Source organism: Chiloscyllium punctatum, chromosome 11 (assembly GCF_047496795.1).
Source record: "Chiloscyllium punctatum isolate Juve2018m chromosome 11, sChiPun1.3, whole genome shotgun sequence".
NCBI classification, from domain to species: Eukaryota; Metazoa; Chordata; class Chondrichthyes; order Orectolobiformes; family Hemiscylliidae; genus Chiloscyllium; species Chiloscyllium punctatum.
Genome location: NC_092749.1, coordinates 33,190,171 through 33,207,602, shown reverse-complemented (window position 1 = coordinate 33,207,602; position 17,432 = coordinate 33,190,171). Strand labels below are relative to the sequence as shown.

General features: G+C 41.3%; 1 protein-coding gene across 1 annotated transcript in view; it reads right to left on the bottom strand.

Moving 5' to 3' along the window:
- LOC140482657 (lutropin-choriogonadotropic hormone receptor-like) overlaps positions 1 to 1,526 on the bottom strand; it is a 111,449-nt gene extending 109,923 nt beyond the window's left edge. Inside the window, exon 1 of the mRNA XM_072580160.1 lies at positions 1,354 to 1,526. Within this exon, the coding sequence (XP_072436261.1) occupies positions 1,354 to 1,526 (173 nt within the window). The remainder of the gene's footprint in view (positions 1 to 1,353) is intronic.
- Between the last annotated feature and the right edge of the window lie 15,906 nt (positions 1,527 to 17,432).

The window sequence follows — 17,432 nt, the reverse complement described above, 5'->3', positions numbered from 1 at the left end:
AAGGTAAGAGGAGAAAGATTTAATAAGGTCCTGAGGGGTAACATTTTCATGCAGAGGGTGGTGTGTGTATGGAGCTGCCAAAGAAAGTAACAGAGATGGGTACAATTACAACATTTAAAAGGCATCTGGATGGGTATATGAAAAGGAAGGGTTTAGAGGGATATGGGCCAAGTGCTGGCAAATGACACAAGGTCAGATTGGGATACTTGGTCAGTGCAGATAAGTTGAACCACAGGGTCTGTTTTTGTTCTGGATAACTCTATGACTCAATAATTAGAAGGAGATATACGCCAGGTGATCAAAGAAGTGTCTTGAAGTATCAAGTGCACATGTTTTTAAAACTTTGCAGACAAGTTGATGAAGTTGAAAAACCATACTAGGTTTTACATTTGGGAACATACAGTACAAAAACAAAAAGACAATGTCAAACCAATGCAAATTCAATAGGTATGTCTTAGTTACATTATGGAGGTTTGTACTGGCCAGGGAAGCTTGACCTGTTAACAGTACATCTGAAAAATCACAGTGACTGGAGAAGAGATGGTTAAGCTATGACTTGATAGAGATATTTTAAATAACTAAATTTAATTGGAAAATTGGCTTAAATCCTGTATGAATTAGATTCACACACAATATCTAATGAATATAGTTGGTTAAGTTCATAAGATCAGGCAGCTGATTTTCCTTCTGTTCCAAAATAACAACTTATTTATCCTTAGCAGAAAGCTATACAAGTTGAATATGTACAGGTTCTGTTAGTCCACTATTCTATTGATATGTCAAGAATGGAACAGCAAACACCACTGGGTAACTTATGTTATGTCCTGTTAGTAAAACTGATTGGCGGGGTGTTGGGTGGGAGAGGAGACCAGCAAGTAAGAGTCAAGGATATTTTTGGAAAACAGTGAGTAAGTTGTGACAATTGTAACTAAATCTTTATGTAATTTTCAGGAAGTCAGAAAATCATCGTCAATCTCTGCCAAGAAAGTGCTTTGATTTATTACTGTGACTCTAGAAAGGCTCCTACTAAAAAAATACCCAAGTCTTGACGCAAATTATGCGTTAATTCAGATTTAACACAGAATGCGATGTATACTGTTAATACTTTACGTTTACAGTTTATAGTTAGAAGTTTGTCTTCCCCACATTACTAAAAGTTAAAACTTGTAAAACCCGACTTTGATATACATCTATTATTAGTTTGCATATTTGCACAGTTTGTGAATAATTCAAATCTTCTAATTAAAACCATTCACTGACGACCCTTAAAGCAAAATCGGAATTTTATAACAGTAAAAGACATTCGTCCCACTGGATGAAAATGTGGAATCGCAAAAGAAAGACAATACTTACAGATTGAAATAGGTGCGTAAAATCTCAAGTGGAACCCGGGCAGCTGTCTCCTGGGTGCATCTGACAAACTGAGTGGAGCAGTGGCAGATGCTGGGACAGTGGTAAGTTTGAACACAAGAATAGCACACAATGTTACAACTTATCAAGAGGAGCAGATAAATAGTTGAAGCCATGTGTGTGCGCGTGTGTTTATTTTCTGGGGAAGAGGGTCTTTATTGCGCTGCTTCTCAGCCGGCTTGGCCAGCTCCAGGTATCTCGCCTCCCACCACAAGCGTGTGCTGCCGCTGGTGGGCCGCGGGGACGCGCGCGCGCACCCCGCTCCAGGCACCTGGAGGGAGCGCGCGCTCGCCGAACGCGGCTCTCCCGTGTCTCGTGCACGGCCATGACCGACAGCGCGAGAGTTCCTCGCTGCGCGTCAAGTTTTGTGCAGAACGTGGCGAATGTATTTACTCGCCTTCCTTAAAAACTAATGGACTGAAAGTTTTCCCTATGAAATAATGAGCAGTAATATTTTGGTTCAATATAGGTCGGTGTCTATCCAGAGGCAGACGAACATTTCTTAGCGCAATTCATTCTATTTTTAAGGGGAGGTCATGTCTGACCAAATTGATTGAAGTTTTCGGAGGTGAACTGGATCTATAGACGAGGGCAATGCGTTCGACCTGTCTACTTGCATTTCAACGGGACCTTTGATAAGAGCGTGCATGGGAGGCTGATAGCGAAGCTAAGAGCCCATTGGGATGCAAGGAAATTTGGCTAGTTGCATACAGAGTTGGCTGTGCTGCAGGAAGCAGAGGGTGATGGTTGAGCGGTGTTTTTCTGACTGGAAGCGGGGATCAGTGCTGGGTGGTATATATAATCAATTTAGATTCGAATGTAAGAAATTTGATCAGTAGATTGGCAGAAGATATGAAAATTGGTGGGGTGGTAAATAGTCAGGAGGTTAGCCTTACATTAGAGGAGGATAAAGACAGGCTAGTCAGATGTGCTAGCCAGTGGCAAATGGCATTCAATCCAGATAAGCGTGAGGCCATGTACTTGGGCAGAACAAACAAGACATGGGAATGCATGATGGACTCTGAATAACACTGAGGATCAGAGGAATTTTGGTGTATGTAGTGTTATGGTAGTGGGACAGATAGATAAAGTGCTTAAGAAGGCATATGGGTTGCCTGTCTTCATGAGCTGAGGCATAAAGTTTAGGAGCAGGGCGGATGTGCTGGAGCTATATACAAAGCTAGTTAGATTACAGCTAGAGTAATGTGTGCAGTTCTGGAATCCACATAGGGGAGGAATGTGATTACATTGGAGAGGGTGCTACAGAGATTTACCAGGATGCTACCTGCCTGAAGAGTTTCAGTTATGAAGTGACATTAGGTAGACTGCGGTTATTTTCCTTGAAGACTCGGGGGGGGGGGGGGACATGATTAAGATGTATAAAATTATTAGGGAGCATAGATGGGTTAGACAGGAAGGAATCATTCCCCTTGATCAATGTCCAGGGGGGCAAAAATTTAAAGTAAAGGGCAGAGTGTTAAGGGGATTTTTGGGGAAAAATCACTCAGAAGGTGGTGGGAATCTAGAAGTCACTGCCTGTAAGAGTAATGGAGGCAGAGCCCCTCATAACATTTTAAGAAGTATTTAGATGTACAATTGTGATGCCAAGACATACATGCCTTTGGGCCAAGTGCTAAAAGCTGGAATTAAAATAGATGCTATTTTTGAAGGCAACAGATTCAACAGGCTGAAGGGCCTTTTTCTGGGCTTTAGAAGTCTATGTCTCTGTTAATTTGTTCTGTATTTGGGAGGATGTCATCTTAATCTGAAACAAAAATGGAAAGTAATATAGAAACTCTGTAATTGTGGCAGCATCTGTGGAGAGAGGAACACAGTTAACTTTCCAGTCCAGTAAGACTCTTGCTAGGAACCAGGAAATTGAGTTAGACAGATTTGTGTTAGGGACGGCTATAGATGTATATAAAGCTAAGAATTTGGGAATACAAATCAGGCATGATGAAATAGAATGGGGTGAATTGTCTACTACTGTCCTTGGTAGAATGACAAGAAAGTTGAGCTTGGGTTTGAAATATGTCAAACAATTTGGCAAGGACATGTTGACTTGGGTTTGGTAGCTTGCAAGACAGAAGGACAAGGATGGGTCTTTTGAATAGGGTGTGATTTAGACAGTTCTGTAAGAAAAATATTATCATTGATACTATGCTGACTCTTCACTATATTGTTACAATGTTAAATAGTAACAGTTCTTCAGAGGCAGTGTCAAATGGTTTTTCAGAATTTTACTTTCAACTTGCTGATATAGGGAGTCAAAGCATGAAGATTATTTTTCCATTCTAAATATTGCTCCTGACTTTCAACATGGCAGGGAGTATTTCTTCTGCCAGAAATTGTTACAATGACCATGATTGAACCAGTCATTCAGTCATTTTAATCATGCAGCTGGCTTCCAAGCTAATATTCTGAATTGAACCTTAATCAAAATGCCAGCACACCTAAGTAATAATTAGGATTGTGTTCAGAAAGCAAAGGCCATGCATTTTTCCCTGCAGGGAGGAAAGCAGAATTTGAGACTTTGTCTCGTCCCTAATTGGTCCCCAAGGTCACAGTCACTCTTCAGGATTCTCACAGAGCAGAACTTGAACCCTCTTTCTTTTGCCCCACTCATAGTGATACTACCACTATGCTGCAAGACCCTAGGGCCTCCAATTAAACTGTGCCCACTGATTTGGGAAACTGGAGACATCCTTTAATTACTTTTATAACAACGAGCCTAAATAGTTCCCCATCTGGTGGGTTCAAGTAGCTCTCTTCTGGCCCTGAATCCAAACTTTCAGCAAAAAGACTGGTGCTGGGAAAGGGATTGAACAATATGCCAGCTGGTGCTGGATGTTTGCGAACCTCACCAAATTCCATTCCCCCCCTTCCAGGTGTCTGAAACTCCTGTTCAATATTTCAAAGATACCTCACCAGCTCTCCTTTCACCCCGATGTCTCTGTATTCCAGAAGCAGACAATCTCCTGGAATATTCAATTGATAAAATGGTCTAAATGGCTTAACTAGGAAATCATCCACATTTTGTAATGATTTTCCAAGACCACATGGAAATTTAGAGCCAATGAGGCTTTTTCAAGTGAATTTATAACTGCCCTTTAATTATTCTGTCAGTTATGAAAACTCAAAATTGGTGGGACAATCTTGTGATATGCCATCAAAGAGATTAATTGCATGTTAACACATTGACTCTGTTAGAAGTTCACTTCTGTGTTAACTAGGAAGTAGTGAGAATTGTGCAAATTTATGCAAGATTTACTCAGTTCATAACCTGTGCCAGTTTCTGTGATTAATATTGACTATAATGCAGCAAAAGAGGATAAAACATAGCTGGAGGTAATTCTCAAACTTTATCAAAAAGGTAACTTTCTGTGAACTTTCGAAGTAAAAGTTACTACTGTTACTCAGTAGTAGTAGTAATAATAAAGCTGTCTTTCTAAACACTTTGGAGGAAGAAGACAGCACAGGGCTAATTGCTGCCAAACAACAGAAATTAGCTGGCAATAGAAATGGCTAAGCAATCTCATGAGCAACTTAAACTCTGCAGTCCTGTCATATCTTTGGTGGTGGACAGTTAAACAGGAAATGGATGCTTCACAAATACCCTCATCCTCAATGATGTGCAAAAGATATGACTGAATCATTTGCATCTATTTTCATTTGAAAGTGTTGAGTGAATAATACATCTTGACCACCTTCTGACATCACAGTTGCCAGTCTTCAATCAATTCAATTCACTCCATGAAATATCATTATCACATTGTTACTTGTGTTATCTTGTGTGATTGTTGATATGTTTTCCACACAATGACTTTAACAGCCCTTCAGAAGTATTTTACTGGCTGTAAAGCACTTTGTCCTGAAGTTGTTAAAGGTACTGTATAAATGCAAATTATTTATTGAGGAAGGCTGCACTGTTGAGGTTGCCACTCTTTAAATGAGATATCCAAACTATGCTGATACCTCATTCTATTGTTGCAATATTGAACATGTTCGTATGAGGTGGTGTCCCGATTGAGTGGCAGGTGACAGAAGGTTGGGATAATGGGTAGGTCGCATCCAAGGAGCAGGAGAATCGACGCTTCGGGCACGAGCTTTTCCAGCAACACATTTTCAGCTCTGATCTCCAGCATCTGCAGTCCTCACTTTCTCCCATATGTGCAGCATGCAATCAGTAGTGTCCCACAAGAATCTGTGTTAGGGCCTCAATTATGCACATTATTTATTAATGAGTTCGAAAATTGTGTAGAAGGTTGTATATTCAAATTTGCTGATGACACACGATGGCACAGTGGCTAGCATTCCTGCCTCACAGCAGCAGGGATTTGGGTTTGATTCCAGCCTTGGGCAACAGCCTGTGTGGAATTTGTAAATTCTTCCTGTGTCTGTTTGGGTTTTCTCTTGGTGCTCAGCTTTCCTCCCACAGTCCAAAGTTGTGTAGGTTAGATGAATTGGCCATGCTAAATTGTCCATAGTGTTCTGGGATTTTTAGGTTAGGTGCATTAGTCAGGGGAAATGTAAAGTATTAGGGTAGGGGAATGGGGCTGGATGGGATACTCTTCGGAAAGTCGATGTGGAATTGTTGGGCCTAATGGCCTGTTTCCACACTGTAGGGACTCTAAGATTTTATGACAACAATAGTTGACATTGTGGACAACATAGATGATAGTATAAAATTACAAAGGTATTTTGATAGACTTGCTGAATTGGCCAGCTGTTACAGATGGAGTTCATTGTAAGCAAGTGTTAAGTTATCCATTTCAGCCTGGAAAAGGATAAATCAGAGTACTTTCTAGATGGTATAAAATTAAATACAGTTATGTCTAAAGAAACTTGTGGTTCGGGTACATAAAAAGGCCATGACTGGTAAGAAAGTAATAATGATAGCAAGTGGAATGCTGGCCTCTATAACTAGAAGATTAGAGTATAAGGATGCAGAAGTTATGCTGCAGTTATACAAAAACCTGGTTAGATTCCTCCACGTATATCTGAGCAGATCTGGGCACACACCTGAGGAGGGATATATTACTCTTGGAGGGAGTAGAATGGAGGGTTGCAATAATGATATCTGGACTTCAGGGGTTGTGATACAAGGAGAGACAAAACAAATTAGACCTGATTTCTCTTGAATTTAGAAGGTTAAGGGGTGATCTGATCAATGTCTTCAAGATAATACCAGGAAAATAGTAGATAAAGATAAACTATTTCTGCTAGGGTTTCTAGACCTAGGGGTATAACCTGAGAATTAGGACCCGATCATTCAGGTGAAATATTAGGAAGCACTTTTACATGCAAAGGATAGTAAATGTTTGGAACTTTCTTCTACAAATGGCAGTGAATGCAGGATAAATTGTTCGTCTTAAATCTGAGATCGATAAGCTGTTCAGAGATATGACCAAAGGGAGGTATGTGGAGTTAGGCCACAAGTCAGACATGGTCTTATTGAATGACAGAACAGGCTCAAGGGGCTGAATGGCCTACTCTTGTTCCTATGTTCCTATTATCTTAATAAGCAAGAACAAGAAACAAAATTATTGCTGTTTCCTATTGTTAGTGCAAGCCTTAGACTAATTGTATTCACATAATTATCTTCCTAGAATTGTCTAAAATATTGTATGAATTATAGTAATGCATTTTTTATTGTGCAGTTTATGAATGTAATGCCAGTCAGAAGATCTTCCTGTGAATTGACTTTAAGTTTTGCAGTAAAACTAAATCATTGATGGTCTATCTAGGAGGAAAAAAGACAACATAGTAATTGCATAAAACGTAATTTGCTGTTGCAGTTTAATTAATTACTATACAAAGAGTAAAACAGTTAAGTTATTACTGTTTTTCTATGTGTACCTTGGCTGTATTTTTAAGCACCAAGTTGAAGTAGGTTTAGTTCTCTGAAATCTTAAATTTTAACAAGGTGCACATATCAGTTTATTTTCGTTTCAACTTAAAATTGTAAATTAATATGTGCTTGTTGCGAATGAAAGTGTTTTAAAATAATCCAGCAAATTATTATTATGTTCCAGAAGACCTACCTGCTTTTTATTCCAAATTCTAGTTACCCACCTCTCCTATACTGCTTTCATATATTGGTTCTAGTCTGGCGACTCCCAATTTTATAACTCTCACCTTTGTTTTCAAATCACTCCAAGGTCTTGCCATACCTTACTCAAGACAATCTCAATTAGTATATCAAAAAGAAAGGAATAGAAGAAGTTAGGTGAAGTAGGATGGAATGAGTATGGAACACAAACGCTGATTGTGGCAGAATCGTCTGTCTCTATGGTTTACATCTATACAGGAAGTCTTGTAGCAGTGAGGTAGCCTTCTACCTCTGGACCAGAAGCTTTGGATTTCAGACCCATGCCAGAACCTGATGCAATGGAATGTACATTCATAATATGGAGTTATAGGTTTATTAAGTGCTGAAGAAGGCCATTTGGTCTGTCACATCCCCCAGGTACCCAAATGAGCTTCTTATCTAATGCCATTTTCCTGCCCTTTCCCTGTAATCCAGTACATTCTCTCTTTTCAAATAAGCATCTAATTCTTTTTTTATTGTCTTGATTGAATTTGCCTCCACCACTTTCTCAGGCAGTGCATTCTGACTTTAACCAATCACTGCTTGAAAACTCTTCCTCTTGATAGTTTTTGCTTCTTTTACTCATCAGTTTAAAGCTGTGGCCTCTCATTCTTGATTCTCTCGTCATTGGGAACATTTTTTTCCCTTTTGACTTTGTCCAGACCCCTCACAACTTTGAATGCTTCAATCATATCTCCTTTTAGCCTTCACTGCAAAGGAAACAGCCCTAGCTTTTGCAATCTATTTTCATAATTGAAATTTCTCATCCCTGGAAGTATTTTTGTAGCCTTTTTTGCATCCTCTCCAATACCTTTATATCCTTCATGTGCCATTTCCAGAACTGGTGTGTGTACAAGATGGTTTACTGGATCAATATGCTGAAGAACCAACTAGAGGACAAGCCATCCTAGATTGATATTGTCTAATGAGAAAGGAATAATTGGCATTCTAGCTGTTCAAGGCACATAGGGGAAGAGTGACCATAGCGTGATTGAATTCTTCATTAAAACAGAGAGTGAGAAAGTTGATTCTGTGATGAGGGTCTTGAATCTAATCTGAGGAAATTAAAATTATACAAAGCACGAGCTGGCTTTGATAAATTGGGGAGCATTACTTAAAAGGATGGCAGTACGTTGGGGATAGCAAACATTTAAAGAGTGCATGGAGGCACTACAACAATTTTTCATTCCTGGCTGGCACTTAAACAAAATGTGAAAGATGGTCTGACTATAACTAATAAGGGAAATCAGTGATAGTGTTAGATTCAAGAAAAGGGAGTACAAATTGGCCAAAAAGAGAAGCAGATCTGAGGATTGGGAGCAGGTCAGATTTCAGCAATGGAGAATAAATAAGAGGGAAAAAATATAGTACAAGTGTAAACTTGTGGGGAGCATACAAACTGATTGTAAAAACATACATAGATATATGAAGGAAAAATGTTAGTGAAGTGTAGGTCCCTTACAATCAGAAACTGGAGAATTTATAATGGGGGACCAAAGAGATGACAGACCAGTTAAATATGTATCTTGGGTCTGTCTTCACAAAGGAAGACACAAACAAATCCCAATAATGTTGGGAAACACATGGTCTAACCAAAGCATAGAATTGAAGGAAATCAGTATTTGTAGGCAAATGATGTTGGAGAAACTGATAGGATTAAGGGCCCTACAGTCCAATAGCCTACATCCCAGAGCATTTAAGGAAGTGGCCCTAGAAATAGTGGATGCTAGAAATAGTGGAAAATTTATGGTCATCTTTTAAGACCTATAGACTCTAGAATAGTTCCTTTGGATTGGAGGGTAGCTAATGTAACCCTACTATTTTAAAAAGGAGTTAGAAGACAGGGAATTTTAGATCAGTTAGCCTGACATTGGTAGTAGGAAAAATACTGGAAGAAAGTGATGACTGCAGATGTTGGAGATCAGAGTCAAGAGTGTGGTGCTGGAAAAGCACAGCAGGTCAGGCACCATCTGAGGAGCAGGAAAATATTTAGCAGCAGAGCACTTGGAAAACAGTGACAGAATTGGACAAAATAATTATGAAATTATGAAAAAGGAACCATGCTTGATGAATTTATTGGAATTTTTTCAAGGATGTAACTGGTAGAGTTGATAAAAGGGAATCAGTAGATGTGGTTTACTTGGACCATCAGAAGGGGATCAATAAGGTTCCACTTAAGAGATCAACATGCAAACTTACAGCTCATGCAATTGGGGCTACTGTACTGACATGGATAAAGAATTAGTTGGCAGACAGGAAACAAAGAGTAAAAATAAATGAATCATTTTCTAAGTGGCAGTCGGTGACCAATGGAGTACTGCAAGGATCCTACTTAGATCCCAGCTATTAGCAAAATCCACATTAATGATTTAGATGAGGGAACTAAATGTAATATCTACAAGTTTGCAGATGGCACAAAACAGAGTGGGGCGGAGTGAACTGTAAACTGTGTCAGTGTGATTTTGACAAATTGAGTGAGTGGGGAAAACACAAAGCAGATGAAGCTTGTACGGATAAATGTGAGGTTATCTACTCTGGTAATAAAACAGGAATTATTGTCAGTATGGTGGTAGATTAGGAAAGGGGAAGCCATAATGAGACTTGGCATCTTCATTCATAAGTTGTGAAAGCTTTTGGGGTGGCACAGTGGCTCAGTGGTTAGCACTGCTGCCTCACAGCACCAGGGTCCCAGGTTTGATTCCAGCCTCGGGTGACTGTCTGTGTGGAGTTTGCACATTCTCCCTGTGTCTGCGTGGGTTTCCTCCCACAGTCTAAAGACGTGCAGGTTAGGTGAATTGGCCATGCTAAATTGTCCATAGTGTTAGGTACATTAGTCAGAGGGAAATGGGTCTGGGTGGGTTACTCTTCAGAGGGTCAGTGTGGACTGGTTGGGCCAAAGGGCCTATTTCCACACTGTAGTGAATCTAATCTAGTTTAAACATGCAGGTGCAGTAGGTAGTGCAGAAAGCAAATGGTACGTTGACCTTCATAGTGAAACAATTTGAGTACAAGAACAGGGACATCTTGTTGCAATTGTGCAAGGCCTTAGTCAGACCACATCTACAGTATTGCATGCAGCTCTGGTCTCCTTATCTGAGGAAGAATGTTCTGGCAATTGATGGAATGCAACAAGATTTATTAGGCTAATTCCTGAGATTACAGGACTGACATAGAGTCATAGAGATATACAGCTCAGAAACAGACCCTTTGGTCCAACTCGTCCATGCTGACCAGATATCTCAACCCAATCTAGTCCTAGCTGCCAGCACCCTTCCTATTCATGTACCCATCCAGATGCCTTTTAAATGTTGCAATCGTACTAGCCTCCACCACTTCCTCTGGCAGCTCATTCCATACAGGTACCACCCTCTGCGTGAAAAATTTGCCCCTTAGGTCTCTGTTTTATCTTTCCCCTCTTACCCTAAACTTATGCCCTCTGGTTCTGGACTCCCCCACCCCAGGGAAGAGACTTTGTCTATTTATCCTATTCATGCCCCTCATGATTTTATACACCTCTATAAGGTAACCCATCAGCCTCCGATGCTCCAGGGAAAACAGCCCCAGCCTATTCAACCTCCCCCTAAAGCTCAAATCCTCCAACTCTGGGAACATCCTTCTAAATATTTTCTGAATCCTTTCAAGTTTCACAACATCCTTCTGATTGGAAGGAGACCAGAATTGCACACAATACTCCAAAAGTAGCCTAATCAATGTCCTGTACAGTTGCAACATGACCTCCCAACTCCTCTACTCAATACTCTGACCAATAATGGAAAGCATGCTACACACCTTCTTCACTATCCTATCTACCTGCGACACCACTTTCAAGGAGCTATGAACCTGCACTCCAAGATCTCTTTGTTCAGCAACACTCCCTAGGACCTAACCATTAAGTGGATGAATCCTGCTAAGATTTGCGTTCCCAAAATGCAGCATCTTGCATTTATCTAAATTAAAGTCTACCTGCCGCCTCTCAGCCCATTGGCCCATCTGGTTAAGATCCTGTTGTAATCTGAGGTAACCTTCTTCGCTATCTACTACATGTCCAATTTTGGTGTCATCTGCAAACTTACTAATTATACCTCTTATGCGCACATTCAAATCATTTGTATAATTGACAAAAAGTAGTGGATCTAGCACTGATCCTTGAGGCACTCCACTAGTCACAGGCCTATGTCTGAAAAACAACCCCCTACCACCACCCTGTTTTCTACTGTTGAGCCGGTTCTGTATCCAAATGGTTAGTTCTCCCTGTATTCCATTAGACCTAATCTTGCTAACCAGTGTCCCATGGGGAGCCTTGTTGAATGCCTTACTGAAGTCCATATAGATCATGTCCACCATTCTGCTCTCAACAATCCTCTTTGTTACTTCTTCAAACAACTCAATCGTGTTCGTGAGACATGATTTCCCATGCACAAAGCCATGTTGACTATCCCGAATCAGTCCTTGCCTTTCTAAATACATGTACATTCTGTCCCTCAGGATCCCCTCCAACAACTTGCCCACTACTGACGTAAGGCTCACTGGTCTGTATTTCCCTGGCTTGTCCTTACCACTCTTCTTAAACAGTAGCACCACGTTAGCCAACCTCCAGTCTTCTGGCACCTTACCTGTGACTATCGATGATACAAATATTTCAGCAAGGGGCCTAGAAATCACTTCCCTAGCTTCCCACAGAGTTCTGGAGTACACCTGATCATGTCCTGGGAATTTATCCACCTTTTTGCGTTTCAGGACATCCAGCACTTCCTTCTCTGCAATATGGACATTTTACAAGATGTCACTAATATTTCCCTACATTCTCTATCTTCCATGTCCTTTTCCACAGTAAATACTGATGCAAAATACTCATTTAATATCTTCCCCAATTTCTGTGGCTCCACACAGAGGCCACCTTCTTTGAGGTGGCCTGTTTGCTCCCTAGTTACCCTTTTGACCTTAATGTATGTGTAAAACCCTTTGGATTCTCCTTAATTCTATTTGCCAAAGCTGTCTCATGTCCCCATTTTGCCCTCCTGATTTCCTTCTTTAGTATACTCCTACTGCCTTTATACTCTTCTAAGGATTCATTTGATCTACCTTGTCTATACTTGGCATATGCTTCCTTCCTTTTCTTAACCAAACCCTTAATTTCTCTCGTCATCCAGCATTCCTATACCTACCAGCCTTTCCTTTCACCCTCACAACAGTAGACTTTCTGTGGACTCTCGTCATCTCATTTCTGAAGGCTTCCCATTTTCCAGCTGTCCCTTTACCTGCGAACATCTGCTGACAATCAGTTTTTGAAAATTCTTGCCTAATACCATCAAGATTGGCCTTTCTCCAATTTAGAATTTCAACTTTTAGATCTGGTCTATCCTTTTCCATCATTATTTTAAATCTAATAGAATTATGGTTGCTGGCCCCAAAGTGCTCCCCCACTGTCACCTCAGTCACCTGCCCTGCCTCATTTCCCAAGAGTAGGTCAAGTCTTGCACTTTCTCTACTGTGTACATCCACATACTGAATCAGAAAATTTTCTTATACACACTTAACAATTCCTCTCCATCTAAACCCTTAACACTCTGGCAGTCCGAGTCTTTGTTTGGAAAGTTAAAATCCCCTACCATAACCACCCTATTATTCTTACAGATAACAGATCTCCTGACAAATTTGTTTCTCAATTTTCTTCTGACTATTAGGGGGTCTATAATATGAAGAGAGACTAAATCAATTAGGACTGTACTCACTGAATTTGTCAACACATGACCAAGTAAGCTGATTACTAGCCAGTAAATCTTTATAATTTGCTTGTCGGCAGGTGAAAGGGTTTCCCATCCAACCATCTTCAGAAGGCAATGACAAATAACTGTACCATTTTCCCCATAAGCATGAACCAGGACAATGAAAGTCAATGCCTAATCCTTCCTAGTGAGGATGAGAGAATAGCCTGACATTCTAGCAATTTAAGGAAAACCTCCTGTTCTAAAGAATGATAACAGCTTTTGTCATTAGGTGCAATTGCACCATTTTTGGCTTGGTGTTTTGAGGAAAGGTATATAATGTTTGCTGCAAATGTTTAACAGCCTGCTGTATTTAAGGAACGATATTATTTCAGTGGACGTAGTTTGGACTGATATGAAGGGATTATTTATCAGCAAAGGTTAAACAGGTTGCAGTTCTACTCATTGGGATTTGCAAGAATGAGAGGTGATCTCATTGAGACATACAGGATTCTTAATAGGCTTGACAGGGTAAATACTGAAAGGATGTTTCCCCTCCTGGGATAATATAGGACCAGAGGGCATAGTCTCAGAATTTAGGGACACCAATTTAGGAATGAGGTGAGGAGGAAGTTCTTCCCTTGGAGGATGGTGAATCCTTGGAACTTATTGCCACAGAGAACTTTGGGACACTGTCCCCATTTACATTTCAGGCTGAGATAGATTCTTGATCAATAGGGGAAATGACAGGAAAGTGGACGTGGGGGGTATTAGATCAGTCATGATACTATTTCCTTTTTAATTTATTCATTCATGGGATGAGAGGGTCACCGGTTAGACCAGCATGTATTGCCCATCACTAATTGCCCAGAGGGCAGCTAAGAGTCAAACGTATTCGCCATCTGCCAAAGTGCGATTCAAACCAATGTCCCAAGAGCATTAACCCGGTGGTTCTAGGTCACTAGTCCAGTCACAATACCACAATGCCACTGCTACAGGTTGGAGAATCAGCACATGTACCAGCAACCAGAATGGGAGACAAATTCCAGAATCCTCTTCTCAGTTCAACAGCAGCAGGATTCTTAACAGGGATACGTCAAACAAAAAATATTCAAGCTAAATCTAACTGTACAAAATTACAGAACCTTTGCTGTTCTACTGCTTTTAGTAGAAGATAGCACATAGCAAAAGGAAGCAAGCAAAACATGTCATGATTCCAATAACCTAACATATTTGCTTCTATTAGTTGGCCTGAGATTCTGACACAGATCAATTTGCATAAAATATGGTGTATACTGGAAATTTGAAATCAAGCACAAAATGACATATTAAGCAGCTCCTGAAGCGTGAATGGAGAAAGAAATAGAACTAATGTTTCAGACAATTATGTTTGATTAGAACTGTTCTCACGAAAGATGATCAACTTGAAATGTCAGCTCTCTTTCATTCTCCAGACTGGCAGGGTATTTTCAATATTTCTGTTTCAAGATTTCCTGGCCTTTCATTTCACAACACCTTCACCCTATTCACTACAGGCGTGAGTACATCAGTTCAAATAACTGTCGATACATTATGTAGATACATTGTCAACCCCAGTATTAATTTCTAAAATGATACCGTACTCAGAAAATTACAGTCAAAATAAATCTCTTACTGGCGCTTTGTTTTCTTATGCAATGGCAGAATGTGAATGATATAAACGGGGAATAAACACAAAACGTATGTGCTGAACACGCTTTAACTGGCTGCATAGCTTGTGTGTCCAAGCATTTGTCACATGGTGTTTTAGATTAGATTGGATTCACTACAGTGTGGAAACAGGCCCTTTGGCCCAACAAGTCCACACCGTTCCTCCGAAGAGCACCCCACCCAGACCCATTCCCCTACATTCATCCCTGACTAATGCACCTAACACTACGGGCAATTTAGCAAGGCCAATTCACCTAACCTGCACATCTTTGGACTGTGGGAGGAAACCAGAGCACCCAGAGGAAACCCACGCAGACACAGGAAGAATGTGCAAACTCCACACAGACAGTTGCCTGAGGCGGGAATTGAACGCAGGTCCTTGGCGCTGTGAGGCAGCAGTGCTAACCACATATTATGGTCACTTGTGTTCACAAGTGTGTCAATTATAAACTGAAATTTCACTGATTCAAGCCACCTAAATGTCATCAAGTCACAGAAATGTACAGCATGGAAACAGACCCTTCGGTCCAACCTGTCCATGCCGACCAGATATCCCAACCCAATCTAGTCCTACCTGCCAGCACCCAGCCCATATCCCTCCAAACCCTTCCTATTCATATACCCATTCAGATGCCTCTTAAATGTTGCAATTGTACCAGCCTCCACCACATCCTCTGGCAGCTCATTCCATACACCCTTTGTATAAAACGTTGCCCCGTAGGTTTCTTTTATACCTTGCCCTTCTCATCCTAAACCTGTGCCCTCTAGTTCAGGACTCCCCAACCCCAGGGAAAAGACTTTGTCTATTTACCCTATCCATGCCCCTCATAATTTTGTAAATCTCTATAAGGTCACCCCTCAGCCTCAGATGCTCCAGAGAAAACAGCCCCAGCCTGTTCAACCTCTCCCTATAGCTCAAATCCTCCAACCCTGGCAACATCCTTGTAAATCTTTTCTGAACCCTTTCAAGTTTCACAACATCTTTCCAATAGGAAGGAGACCAGAATTGTACACAATATTCCAACAATGGCCTAACTAATGTCCTGTACAGCCACAATATGACGTCCCAACTCCTGTACTCAATACTCTGACCAATAAAGGAAAACAGACCAAACGCCTTCTTCACTATCCTATCTACCTGCGACTCCACTTTCAAGAAGCTATGAACCTGCACTCCAAGGTCTCTTTGTTCAGCAACACTCCCTAGGACCTTACCATTAAGTGTATAAGTCCTGCTAAGATTTGCTTTCCCAAGATGCAGCACCTCACATTTATCTGAATTAAACTCAATCTGCCACTTCTCAGCCCATTGGCCCATCTGGTCAAGATCCTGTTGTAATCAGAGGTAATCCTCTTCGCTGTCCACAACACCTCCAATTTTGGTATCATCTGCAAATTTACTAACTGTACCTCTAATGCTCACATCCAAATCATTTATGTAAATGACAAGAAGTAGAGGACCCAGCACCGATCCTTGTGGCACTCCACTGGTCACAGGCCTCCAGTCTGAAAAAAAACCCTCCACCACCACCCTCTGTCTTCTACCTTTGAGCCAGTTCTGTATCCAAATGGCTAGTTCTCCCTGTATTCCATGAGATCTAACCTGACATCTCCCATGGGGCACCTTGTCAAACGCCTTACTGAAATCCATAGAGATCACATCTACCGCTTTGCATTCATCAATCCTCTTTGTTACTTCCTCAAAAAACTCACTCAAGTTTGTGAGACATGATTTCCCACACACAAAGCCATGTTGACTATCCCTAATCAGTCCTTGCCTTTCCAAATACAAGTACATCATGTCCCTCAGGATTCCCTCCAACAACTTGCCTACCACTGACTGCAGGTTCACTGGTCTATAGTTCGCTGGCTTGTCCTTATCATCCTTCTTAAACAGTGGCGCCGTGTTAGCCAACATCAGGTGAAAACGGTAAAAACAATGACTGCAGATGCTGGAAACCAGATTCTGGATGAGCAGTGCTGGAAGAGCACAGCAGTTCAGGCAGCATCCAAGGAGCAGTAAAATCGATGTTTCAGGCAAAAGCCCTTCATCAGGAATACAGGCAGAGAGCCTGAAGGGTGGAGAGATAAGTGAGAGGAGGGTGGGGTGGGGAGAAAGTAACATAGAGTACAATAGGTGAGTGGGGGGGGGGGTAATGAAGGTGATAGGTTGGGGGGTGGGGAGGGTGGAGTGCCACCCCTGCTCATGACTCCACCCCCATTCCCCCCACCACCCCCACCCACTCCAGTTACAGGCTCCACACCCACACCAGATCCCAGCTCCCAGCCCTGCCGAGTTTTCACCATCCTTCCAGACCTTCCCCTCACTGAGGACGAACGATCAGTCCTCAGCAAATGACTCACCTTCATCACCCTCCGTCCATGCATCAATGAATTTAATACACGCCGTGACGTCGAAAACTTCTTCCGTCGCCTCCGCCTCCGAGCTTACTTTCACAATCAGGACTCCCGCCCACCTTCAGAGGACCCCTTCGCCCACCTCCAATACACTGCATCCACATGGATACCCTGCGCTG